This window comes from Petaurus breviceps, unplaced genomic scaffold (genome assembly GCF_028583685.1).
Source record: "Petaurus breviceps papuanus isolate PSGF00001 unplaced genomic scaffold, PetGlider_PUasm1.0 176, whole genome shotgun sequence".
Lineage (NCBI taxonomy): Eukaryota > Metazoa > Chordata > Mammalia > Diprotodontia > Petauridae > Petaurus > Petaurus breviceps.
In genome coordinates this window covers 2,503,594-2,516,054 of record NW_027185771.1, presented here as the reverse complement: position 1 = coordinate 2,516,054, position 12,461 = coordinate 2,503,594, and the positions used below count along the sequence as shown (strand labels likewise).

The window sequence follows — 12,461 nt, the reverse complement described above, 5'->3', positions numbered from 1 at the left end:
TGCAGAAACTGAGTGTCTAATCTTTCTGTTCTCTTTGTGTGTATTTCCCCATTCAGGGACACAGCTACCTGGGAGAGAGCCCAGTGGCACAGCTCCTGCGACTGAGGCGCGGCACCAGCCACCTAGTACAAACTGCTTTGGAGGTAGATCCAGGTACGGCTTTCTTAGCATCCATAGCATCTAGCACGCAAAGTAGAGGAAATTTTTGGCATTATTGAAAGATACTGGGAAGTAGCTTAGAGAATTTATACAGGGAAGCTTTCCGAAATCCCAAGTGATGTTAAGAACTGAAGCTTTTTCTCGTAGTTCAGAGGGGAGAGTGCTGGAAAGGCAGGCAGAGTTTAGGCTCGTTGGTAGGGATGGTGGTTGGTAGAGTCTATTGCTCTGAGTGACCAAATTTGTGGAAGGGCGTAGAGGAGATCTTGACTCTTCCCTTCCCGTTATCAGGTGCCATTGCTGCATTGCACCTTTTAGAACCCACACACATAACCCTTGGAGTCTGTGTCATAGTGGGTGTCATTGCTCTCATCATAAGTGACTGCATTTTATTTAGTGAAATTCCCATTCTATCCTTGTGTTAATAGTGAAAGAGCATTCCCATGGCAACAATTATTGGGCAGAGAGGAGCTGTTATGACTGCATTGATGCTAGAGAGATGGGGGTGGGGACTGCCTGGCCTGTTTATTACTGTGTACAAAGTCTCCAGGCACCTTAAGGAAAAAAGCCATCTCACAGTGGCAGTCTGGTGTGTTCCTCAAGGAGCCGCTGCTGAACTGATGGTAAAGTCCCCCCTAGTCTTTGTAAATTTGGGCAAAATTTTCCTGAGGCAGAAATACCGAGAAAGAAGCAGCGGGCTTTAAAAATAAAAAATAATGATTGCTTGTGTCTGTGTCAGGCATGGCCTTTGGTGATTCCAATCTAGACCATCTCAGCATATCACAGTGGACTAGACTGGTTTCATGGGATGATGAGTTGATGTGATTTGGCATTTCTGTAGTTTGAGAAGAGGGTGGGAAGGGAAGACTGGATATTTGGTTTGCTTATATATATATATTGTCATTAAAGGCATCCTTTTCTTTTATTCCTTGGGTGAGATGAGATAATCTTCTCTGTAGAGATTGTGAAGGGATGGTACAGTTGTTATGCTTGGCCATGATTTGTTAGATAACTTTTTAAAAGTCTGAATAAATAATCTGATTTTGAAGCACTGAGATGAATGGTGCTATTAACAAATCTTATTTCAGCTCAAGGAGCTGATGGATATCCATAATGGGAAACACTGGATCTGATCCCAGGCTAAAGTGGTAACTAGCTGTTTGGGAGGGAGGGGCAGCTCTATCATCTCACCCTCTGAAAACATTGCTTCTTTCTTATCTCTAGCCACAAGTATTTTGGAGTTCCAATTGGTTTAGAAAGCTTTCTTTGTCGTTGACATAACTAATGCCCCTTTTTATTTCAAGGACCATGGAGGGGATGGTGGTGGGTAAGCTGTCAGAATGCCTTGAACACATTTGGATTTATGTATTTGACCTTTGCTCCCAGAATGTCTCTTACTGACTGATTTAGGGGAAAACACAGGCTGTCTCTCTCTCTCTGTCTCTCTCCCTCTCCCTTTCCCTCTTCTTTATATTGTGACTTGTTAAAAGTTAAGTTACACCATCTGCTGGACTCCACCACAGAGATAGCCTTATTTTGCATGTTATAGATGTTCAGTAATACTGATTGCTTGGTGATGGGCAAAGTCATTTCTGTGTCCACTGTAAAGCCCCATGTGGGTTCTTTGCAAGGTGGCCAGACTGTAGTACTATGTGACTCATAGCAATGTTTTTCTGTATGTAAGCCTCTGCAATCCTTAGATGATGCCATTGTGATCTGAGCATTCTGTGGGTCTATATGGTGGGTGCTGCCACCGTATAGAAAACCATTTTGGAGATGCTGCTGGTTAGGTAGCATATTCTGAGCCTGTCAGCTCCCTCACATGGTACCCCATATGGTAGCAGTTAATGCAATAATAAATATGGGGACCTTGTAGATTCAGAAGCTTGAGACAGGGTGAATTATTGCCCAGGGGGACCTTGAGTTTAGGATATAACTAGTGTGGGTAGGAGAAGGAATCCACCTTCTACCTTTTCAATGACAGCACTTTGCTCTCTTGCCCCTGGAGCATAGTGAAAGATTAGCTTCTGTACTCAGCCTCCTAGACTAAATATTTAGTTCTCACTGTCTGAGGGGCAGGTTTTTCTGGGACTTAAATCATGCCAACCTCCCTGAAGAGACTGAAATACAGATGCCTAGCCAGGACTAGTGTCCTTTCTTTCTCCTCTCCCATGCTTCGTTCAGTGTCATAAGAGCTAATCGACTTAAACTTTGATTGAATTTGTCTTAGTGGCCTCAGGATCATATAAGCCTGAGATCATCAGGCAGCAGCTAGCTCCTGCCTACAGAGCTAGAACTCAAAGCTTTGTTTCCAAGTGGGATTCTCTCCAATTCCCCTGAACTCTGTGCATGAAATGTCTTAATAGATTATGTCTGATTTCCCAGGAGGTGGCCAATGCAGAGGGGTCCCAGCAATGTACTTGGCTTGAATTGTTTTGGGAATAAGCTGAGAGTTGACAATCAGTGGAAGTATTTCATTACTTAGAAGAAGGTAGAGCTTTTCTAGCATTAGGAAGTCTGAAAGGGGAGGTTTGGGGACTAAAGAAATCGTTACCTATAGGCACCCTCAGTGCTCCCTTCCCAAATTAAGACATATAAATCGTAGAGCTGAAGACTCCAGGCCCACTAATAGTTAATGTATTCCTTTTGGTTTATCTAGGAGAGACACATTGCAGCAGCCCTGAAGTGATGCTTTATGGCCAGAGTAGGATTGTAGCTTTAGAGCCAAAAGGGACCTCAGAAGCCAAATAGTCCATCTAGTCAGTGCCTTTATTTTACAGATAAGGAAACTGGGGTCCTAAAAGGTCAAGTGAACCAAAAGAGTCACACAGTGGTAGGTAGAGGTTATATTCAAGCCTCTTGTACAGCCTCACACTTTGTTAGCTACTTCTCAATATTTGCATGTAGACAATCCTATTGAATTTATAAATGTATTTTGTGTGAGGTACAACTACTCTGGTAAAATATTTATACTGGGAGTTAGGTAAATGAATTCTAAGCAAAAGCAAAAATTGAGGAGTATGGCAACTGACACAGCTCTTGTCATGCCCCTCAGTGAGCCCCAAGTGTTTCATGTCTTTGGTAAACAAACTATTCATTAAAGGCAAGGGGGTGGAATGGTGGAAATTGGTAGGTTTCCCTTCCTTAGAGGTCTTCATGCAGGAGCTGGATGACTGACCATGGGTTGAAGGGCTGCTTGTTCAGGCGTTGGGTGGGCAAAATTTCTGCAGGAACCCCGCCCCTCTCAGCAGGCATGTAAGAAAGAGCCTGTGTCTTCAGAGCAATTTGCTCTCTTATGAGAGCCCAAATGCATCGATTACATAATAATACAAGGCTCTATTTGATCAGGACCCTTAAAAGCAATAATTTCAGAGTGTAGAGAAAGGATAAGAAGTGTAGGTTTTAGAGTATTTGGGGGAAACTTTCTGGAAGAGGGACAAAGATATAAGCTGGTGAAGCTTTTCATAGACACACAATAGCTCAAAATCACATCTGAGAATAGCTGAGGAGAGCCAATGAAATACATCTGGAGGAAGAGGGGAAATTATCCAAATATAGTCTAAGCTTATACTGGCAATCTTCTTCAAAGTCGCTGTGACATTAGAGAATGAGTGTGAAATTCTAGGCTATGGAGTGGAAAGCCACCGTGTTGGGGGCCTTTCATTAGTGACTGAATTCTCAGCTACTTGAGATTTCCTTCCATTGCTATGTGAAATAATCAGTTGGCCAGATACTAAAGATTTTCTTTCCCCTCCTTTGTAGGCCTGTAGCTGACTTGGGGGCAGGGAGTTAGTTAAGTTGTAAGGGGATTCAGGAGAGTAAAATTATCTCTGCAAATCAGTTCAACTCTGCATTTGTCCAGGTGTCTTCTGACTTAGTTAAATGATTCCTTAGCACAGCACCTTTTTGAATCCCAGCAGCCTTCTACACCATACATCTTGCTCTTCTGAGGGAGACTTATAGGAGTCATAGAAGCTGGTAAAATTGGGATTGCTGAGTTTAATCTCCACTGCTAAAAGTATTTTCATTAATAGTCCTGAAAGTATGAGGAGGGTTCCTTGGTTAAGATATTATCGTGAGTTTTTGTTGTTTGTTTACCATGTATTACTTTTTTCTTTTCTGTTTCTAGTTTGATGAAAATATATTAAGTATACTGACTGAATCATTTTGTAGTAACCTCGGAGGATATGATAGGCTTGTAATATTCTAGAGTTGAACAAAGCCCCAAAGGCATATGGAGACCTCTAAATAATTGGCCAACTGTGTCTGCAGACTGCCTGCCCCAGAATGGAAAGGAAAATAAACTAAAGCTGGGTGTGAGCCTACAGGGAATATTTCAGTAAATCAAGGGAAGGCAGAAGGGGAGGGGTGGTACAAGCAGGAAAAGAGGAAAGGAACAGATGGGAACCACGCCTCTGCATACGGGACTCAGTCTCTCATTTTTTCATCAACTGCTTGTCTCCTTTCCTTGACTTGGGATGGAAGTAGCCAAAGCTACGATGTTGGGAATATCCATTACTTAGAGTTGAAGGGATACATGGTCAGCATGAAGTGGAGTTTACCATCTGTTTATATTTTCTCTGGTGGCTCCTATCTTTTATGTATGTTCTGTGAAAGCCCAGTTTTTATTATTGGGCAGTAACAAAGTATAAGAAGAGAAGAGAATATATGTAACTTGGTAGAGACAGCAGTGATGCCAGCTACCCCTGGCCTATGTGCTATTCCTTACCCAGGTAACAGCCATCTTTGTGCCTGGGCCCAAGCTGCCCCCCATGCCCGAGTTGCCCTCCCTCTTTACTTACCTCTGCCTGGGATGCTCTCCCTCCTCACCTCTGCCTCTTAGCTTCCCTGGATTCCTTCAGGACTCAGGAGGCCCTTCTTGGTTCTCCCTAGCTGCAAGTCCTTCCTGTCTCAGATTGCCTTTCATCTACTCTGGCATCCTGTGTGCCCCTCATCGTTGCCTTGTGTCTTCCCACATCTGAATGTGAACTCCTTCAGGGCGGGGTCCTGGTTTTACTTTCTTTGTGGTTCCTGTGCTCGGCACAGCGCTTGCCGTATGGTGAATACTTGATAAATGTGTGTCGACTGATTGCATATCTCATGTTCTGGTTTTGTTTGGATCTGAGCAGTTGTCATCTATGGAATGAGACTAAAAATGTTGGAAATGAATCTGTTTCTATTTTTTTGAAAGTAAGACTTGCAGCCATTGTGGGGTTTGCTTCATCCATTCATCTGACAGCTATCTGTGGAGCTTGGTGTTCACACTGTGTAGGGTGCAAAGCATAGAAAAGAATTTCTTTCTGTGAAGAGCTTTACTCTGGTGGAGCAGATGAAGCATGTAGCCATAAATATCTGTAACATAAATCAGCATGTCATAATCCAGCCTTTCACCTGGGTTTGGGAGATATCATTGGATGCAGTAGCAGTAGGGGGGAATGTTACAACCAAAACGACTCGACTTAAGTGAGTAAGAATTCGTTCCTGATCATGAGTAGTAAATGAAGGAAGGATCTAGGCCATAATAAGCTGTGTAAAAGGGACATCCCATTGAAGGGAAGAGAGGGAACCTTTCTTCCAATCGTGACGTAATGATCTGTATTTAGGTTTTATAGTATGGAATTTTCATCACTAGAAAGTTATAGATAATAGACAAAGGGTTCAGAGGAAATCTCTCCCTAAATAAAGGCATTGAAGGAATATTTTATTAAATCATATGTGGGCAATGACTAGACTAGAGTTAGTACAACAGCCTAGAAAAGTAGTAGGTCAATGTGAATGTCAAGGAAGGATAATATTTTTAAGGAGGGTATAGTTTGTGAATGATCTAGAGAATGATCGGGGGATACTTTTCCCTATATTGGACTGTAGTGGAATGTAGCTCCTGGGCCCTAGTCCTCCCCCATGATGATGTACAGGGATGGTCATACCTTTGATGCTGCTGTCACTTTCAAGTGTTCCACTTCCATGTTCAGGAAGCCGACATTCCTCAGACTCTTCTGAAGTTTGTCCTCATCACGGCCTAGTCCAGTCCCTTCACTCCTCAGTACTTTTCAGGATGATTATTTCTGCTTTGGTCACAGTCTTCTCTCTTGCATCTTGACTCTAGTGGATCGAGTGAACGCCACACTCCCCTCTACTCCCAGATCCTTTGCTCCCTTGTCCTGTTGCTTCTTCTGCCTTGCCAAGCTGCAGCCCTGGTTTATTCCTACCCTCCATCTCCTTTGCTCTTACTTACGTGCTTATTGAAGAGAGTTAGGCAAATTCATGAAACCATGTTGACTGGTCCATTACAGATTTGTTTTGTTGTTCAGTCTTTCAGTCGTGTCTGACTCTTTGTGACCCCATTTGGGATTTTCTTGGCAGAGATATCGGAGTGGTTTGCTATTTCCTTCTCCAGCCCATTTTACAGAGGACAAAACTGAGGCAAACAGGGTGGAGTGACTTGCCCAAGGTCACACAACTAGTAAGTGTCTGAGGCCAGCTGTAGACTCAGGTCCTCCTTCCTTTATGCCTGGTGCTCTATCCACTAAGCCACCTAGTTGTCCCCACAGATTTGTAATGTAATGTCAACTAGGCCCTTCTTGAAGCAAGACTATCCTTCTACTTCTTAAATGATTCTCTACCCCACTCACCAAAGCAGCTGTTCTAGCGTTCTCTTCTCTCTTTAAGCTTCTCGCACCATACTACCCCTCCCCATCACTTACTTGGGTAAGTGCTAAAAAAAACTTCAAAGTCATTTTGAGTTCCCTTTTCTCCCCTTATAACATCACCCCCACTATTTCCTCATTCCCTACAACCTCTGATGAAGAGGTGGTTCTTCTCTTTGCCAGGGCCATTTATGCCCTCAATCCCATCCCCTCTCATCTTCCTTAGCCGACTGCTCCCTTGCCAACCCTTTTTTCTGTAGTCTTCAGTTTATCCCTGTATGCATGCTCTTCCCTGCTGCCTCCATACCCCTTTCTTCCCATCCTCACAAGCCCTCTCTAGAGCTTACCATCCCCACCAGCTATGATCTTTCCTCTCCTCAGAATCCTGGGAGAACCATTCACATTTTGTGCCTCCACTTCCTCTTCTGTCATTCCCTTCTAAACTTTCTGCAATCTGGCTTCGTACCTCATCACTCAAATGAAACTGTTGTTTCCAAAGTTAACAATGCTCTTGGCAAGCTTGCCAAACTTATGGTATTTTCTCATTCCCCATCGTTTCTGATGTCTCTCTAGCATCTGGCACTGCTGGCCTCTTGAGACTCCTTCTGGATATGCTCTCCCTCTGGGTTTTCATGGCATTCTTCTGTCTGGGTTCCCTTACACACTCATCTTTATCCTCATCTGTGTCATACTGCTAACTGTGGGTAGATGCCAAATCTCTGTCTTGGGTCTGTCTTTTTTCTTTTCTCTCTACTCTTGCTTGGACATCTCATCAGCTTACAGGGCTTCATGTATCATCTCTGGGCAGATGACCCTCAGATCTAGATATCCAGCTCTCTCCTGAGCTCCAGCCAATCCATAAACATTTATTAAGCACTTGCTATGTGTGAGGCACCATACTGAGGCACCATAGCTGAGGATAAAATTAAAGGCCAGATTCTATATCACCAACTACCTACTATTTCAAATGAGATGTCTTGTAGGTATCTTAAATTCATTATAGCCAAAGCAGAAATTGTCATTTTTCTTTCTTCCAAAAGACCCAGTTATTTATTTAACATTCATTTAAAAAACGCTTGAGTTCCAAATTCTCTCCTTCCCTCCCACCCCTCCTGCACCTATTGTGAAGGCAAGAAATGTGATATCAATTATACATGTTAAATAATGCAAAACATTATTTCCATGTTAGCCATGTTGCAAAAAACCAAAACGAATCAACCTGCTAAGAAAAACAAAGAAAATGAAAAAATTATGCTTCAATTTGAATTCATCTCCATCACTTTTTTCTCTAGAGATGGAGAACATTTTTCATCATAAGTTGGTTGGAATTATGTTGGATCATTATATTGATCAGAATAGCCAAGTCTTTCACAATTGATCATTGTACAATATTGCTGTTACTATTTTATACAAAAAGTATATAATGTTCTCCTAGTTCTGCTTGCTTCATAAAATCAGTTCATATAAGTCTTCCCAGGTTTTTCTGAAACCATCCTGCTCATAATTTCTTAAAATACAGCAATATTCCATCCCAATCATATACCACAACTTGTTCAGCCATTCCCCAATTGATGGGCATCCCCTCAATTTCTAATTCTTTGCCACTATGAAATTATCTTCTTTCCCTGAAAACCCTCCCCTCTTCTAATCTTTCTTTTTCTGGTGAGGGTTCCACCATCCTTCCAGTCACCTGGTTCATAACTTTGGAGTCATATTTGGCTCTTCATGAATAATCACTTACCAGATCTCGTCCTTTAATTGCTGTAAGATCTCTTGTATATGTTCCTTTTTCTCTCCTCATATAGCCACCTCCTTAGGGCAGACCCTCATTACCTCTCACTTGTACTCTTGCAGTAGCCTCCTAATTGTTCTTCCTGCCTGGGGTGGGGGGGGGGTGACATGATAAACTCTAGTGGTTCCCTATCACCTCTAGAATCATATGTGTGTGTGTGACCTTATCAGACTTATACTTGAGGGAACCAAGGAAGCCTTGTGTGTCAGAAAAATCCGTTTGACAGCCGAATGGAGGTTGGGCTGGAGTTGGGAGAGGCTTGAGGAAGGAAGACCAGCCAGCAGGCTGTTATTGTATCAGCTTAGGCAGGAGAGGCCAAGGTCCTGCAGCAGCATTGGTGGCAGTGTCAGGAGAGAAGGTGGGCATATGTGAGCTGTTCAGTGAGAGTGAGGAGTGGAGGGTGACCTCTGTTTTGAACATAGATAACTGGGAAGTTGTTGGTACCCTGGACAGAAATTGGGAAATTAGGAAGAGGCAAAGGATTGGGGGAAAACATGTGTTCGGTTTTGGACATGTTGAGCTGAAGATGTCCATGAGACATTCAGTTTGAGATGTCCAATAGACACCTGGAGATAGGAGACTAAAAGAGGCGGGCTTGAGGCTAATTATAGATCTGAGAAGAAGGAGCAGCTATGGGCTAAATGGTCCTCTAAGAGACCAGAGAATGCTGTGGCATGGCAGGTTATTTATACTGATATTAAGTATATTTCTAAATTTATGGATTACCATAATTGTCTGGTGACAATTTAGTTTTTTAGTTTTCAAAGCTTAAGAAAGACATCTAACATTTTCAAAAGAGAAATTTTATCCTTGGAATACAAGTATTTTTTAGTTTGTGATTTATAATTTGCCTTGGATCCTAGCTTTGTATGTCTTCCTGAATCAGATTTTGCTTGTGGGCACACTTGCTAGATTTTTTTAAGTTGAACATCATGTATTTATAGGACCAAAAATCTAGAGCCATAAGGTAACTCAAAGGCCATCTAGTCCAACACATCATTTTACATATGAGGAATATGAAGCCCATTGAGTATTAAGAAATTTGTCTTGAGTCATGCAGGTAGTAAGCAGAAGAGACAGAATTTGAACCCAGACTCTTGAGTCAGCCCTCTTTACCCTAAGAGATAACTTGGTTTTGTCAACAGTGATATAGTAAGTACATTCGGTGTTTGGTAACTGTCTCAGTGATCATGGCAAGTAGATTATCCTATTAATTGAGATTTCTTTGTGTCCCTTTTTTTTTTGAAATTAGAACTACCATCTGTTTTCCATTAGTATTGAGAGTTTTGCACATACCATTTCAGATATTACATTCATTAACACTAGCAAATATTCCTGGCTTACAACTTTGTTCATTTTATCCTAAGAAGCTAATTTTCTTTTTTCCGATTGCTTCATACTGGAGCTTCTCAATGAATTAATCAGTCAAATGAGCATTTGTTAACTATATAGTAATAAATTGATTAAACAGCAAATTAAATAAATAATGAAGTAGATAGGTAATGTGCCTGTTCTGTGCCAGGCACTGTGCTAAGTTTTGGGGATATAAAGAAAAACCAAAAAAACCCCTCCCTTGAGCTTCATCCTATGTTTTTTTTTTTTTCTGTCCTTTGTGGCTAAACTCATGGAAGAGAACATCTACAAAGGTGCCTCCACCTTCCTCTCACTTCTTAGCCCCTTACAGTCTGGCTTCTGACCTCATTCCACTGAAGCTGCTCTCTCCAGAGTTAATAATGATCTTGTAGTTGCCAAGTTCAGTGGCCTTTTCTCGGTCCTTATTCTCCTTTGACCTCTCTCCAGCCTTTGACACTGTTGATCACTTTCTCCTTGATACTTTTCTTCTCTCTAGATTTTCTGGACACCCCTCTCTCCTAGTTCTCCCTCCTGCACATCTGCTGGCTTTCTCTGTCTCTCTTGCTGGACCCTCATCCAGATCACAGCCTCTAACCCCTCTAACCATAGTTGTCCCACAGGGTTCTATCCTGGGACCTCTTTTCTTCTCCCTCCATACTACTTCACTTGGTGATCTCTTCAGCTCCCATGAATTTAATGATCATTTCTGTACTGATGATTCAGAAATTAACTTGTCCTGCTCCAGTCTCTTTGCTGACCTCTAGTCTCATATCTCTAAATGCCTGTAAGACATCTCCAACTGGAAGTCCAGTAGACATTTTAAACTCCGAAACTGAACTTATTATCTCTCTCCCAAACCCTCTCCTCCACCCTCCTACCTTCCTTATGAGTATAGAAGGCAACACCATCCTCACACTCCTCAGGCTCACAGCCTAGGAGTTATCTTGACTTTCTCCTCACCTCTTTATATCCAAGCTCTTGCCAAGGCCTTTTGATTTCACCTTTGTAGCATCTCTTGAATATGCCCCCTTCTCTTCTCTGACACTTGCCCCACTCCGGTGCAGGTCCTCATTGAGAATCTGCCTGCCTCAGGTTTCTCCCCACTCCAGTTCAACCTCCATTCAACCACTAAAGTGATTTTCCTAAAGCACAGATCCGATCATGTCACATTCCTACTCAGTAAACTCCAGTGGCTCCCTATTTCCTCCAGAATCAGATACACAATGCTCTGTTTGACATTCAAAACCTTTTATAATCTAGCTCCCTTCCTACCTTTCCAGTCTTTTTATACCTTTCTCTCCCAAAATGCCCTCTTTGATCCAGTGACACTAGCCTGGCTGTTCTACCTACAAAGCACTATCTCTTGAGTCTGGATATTTTATCGGGTTGTTCCCCATGCCTACAATGTTTTCCCTCCTCTACTCTGACTATTGACTGGTTTCCGTTAAGGCCCAGCTAAGATCCAACCTTCTATAGGATGCCTTGCCTAGCACTAATCCTAGGCACTAACTCCAGTGCCTCGGAGAGTTCCCATTCTAATGGGGGCACACAACATTGCCAACAACCGTATAAACAAGATTTAGACGGGATGATTTGAGGTGATCTCAGAAGGAAGTCATCAGCATCAAAGAGGACTACATTTTTCTATTTCCCATCTCTGGGATAACTGTGTAGGAATGGCTCTGCTCACAGTCTGGCCTTCCTTTTGCCTTGCCCTTCTCCTAGGGAGCTGGTGCTACTTTAGATTTTGCCGATAATTTTGCTAATAGTTTGTGGAATTTTGCAGCCAGCTGTGTGCATCCTTCGATGATTCCTGCTCTGCAGGCTTTTGTGTTGGACCTTTTGGGTGTTAGTATTTCTGCTGTCAGTTGGGTGTACTTTGAGATTTGAAATAACCTTTTGGAATTTGGTTCTTAATGACTAAGCAGGGGACCCCTCCCCCCCACCTCCATGGCTTTTCTTATGTGGAGGAGGAAGCCAAATTGTCATGAGGCAAATTATTTTTTTTTTCCAAATTTATTTTGTGTTCATATCATAGAATTTGCATTTGCTTTTGCTAGTATCAAGAACTTAGGGGAATCCTTGCAGATTATTTCTGCATATTCCTATTCGGATAGGGACACCGATCCTTTCTGCTAGGTCTGGTTTTAGTTTTCTTTCCATCCCTTCATTTGCCAGAGCTGAAATGGGAGCTTACTGAGTAGTCCCCATCCTGTTCCTTGTTCTTGGGCATCTTGGCTCTCTTGGCATGTTCTCCAAATCCTGTGTACAGGCTGTTTTATTGCAGCGCTGCCTTAAGGCCTTTGGAGGCTCTGCTTGGCATCCAGTAAAACACATCCATGTTCAGATTTCAGACCCAACTGTCTAAGCTTCTTTGTCACTGTGGTTGTTGTTTTTGTTTTGAACTTTTTCTCTTCACTGACATTTTCTAAATCTAATCTAAATTTTCCCTTTGCAAATTGAAAGTTAGCTTTGGAATCAGAGACAAGCAGCCATGTCCGAATGTTTTATTC

At 42.4% G+C, this 12,461-nt stretch overlaps 2 protein-coding genes across 5 annotated transcripts in view; one reads left to right on the top strand and one right to left on the bottom strand.

Annotated features, from left to right (window-relative positions):
• Positions 1–12,461, top strand: part of WWP2 (WW domain containing E3 ubiquitin protein ligase 2) — a 123,843-nt gene that overhangs the window by 35,572 nt on the left and 75,810 nt on the right. For all 4 annotated transcript variants that reach the window (XM_069085469.1, XM_069085468.1, XM_069085470.1 and 1 more), the window contains one exon: positions 57–153. In XM_069085469.1, the coding sequence (XP_068941570.1) occupies positions 57–153 (97 nt within the window). The remainder of the gene's footprint in view (positions 1–56; positions 154–12,461) is intronic.
• NQO1 (NAD(P)H quinone dehydrogenase 1) overlaps positions 1–12,461 on the bottom strand; it is a 193,656-nt gene that overhangs the window by 116,796 nt on the left and 64,399 nt on the right. The gene's annotated exons all lie outside the window — the stretch shown is intronic.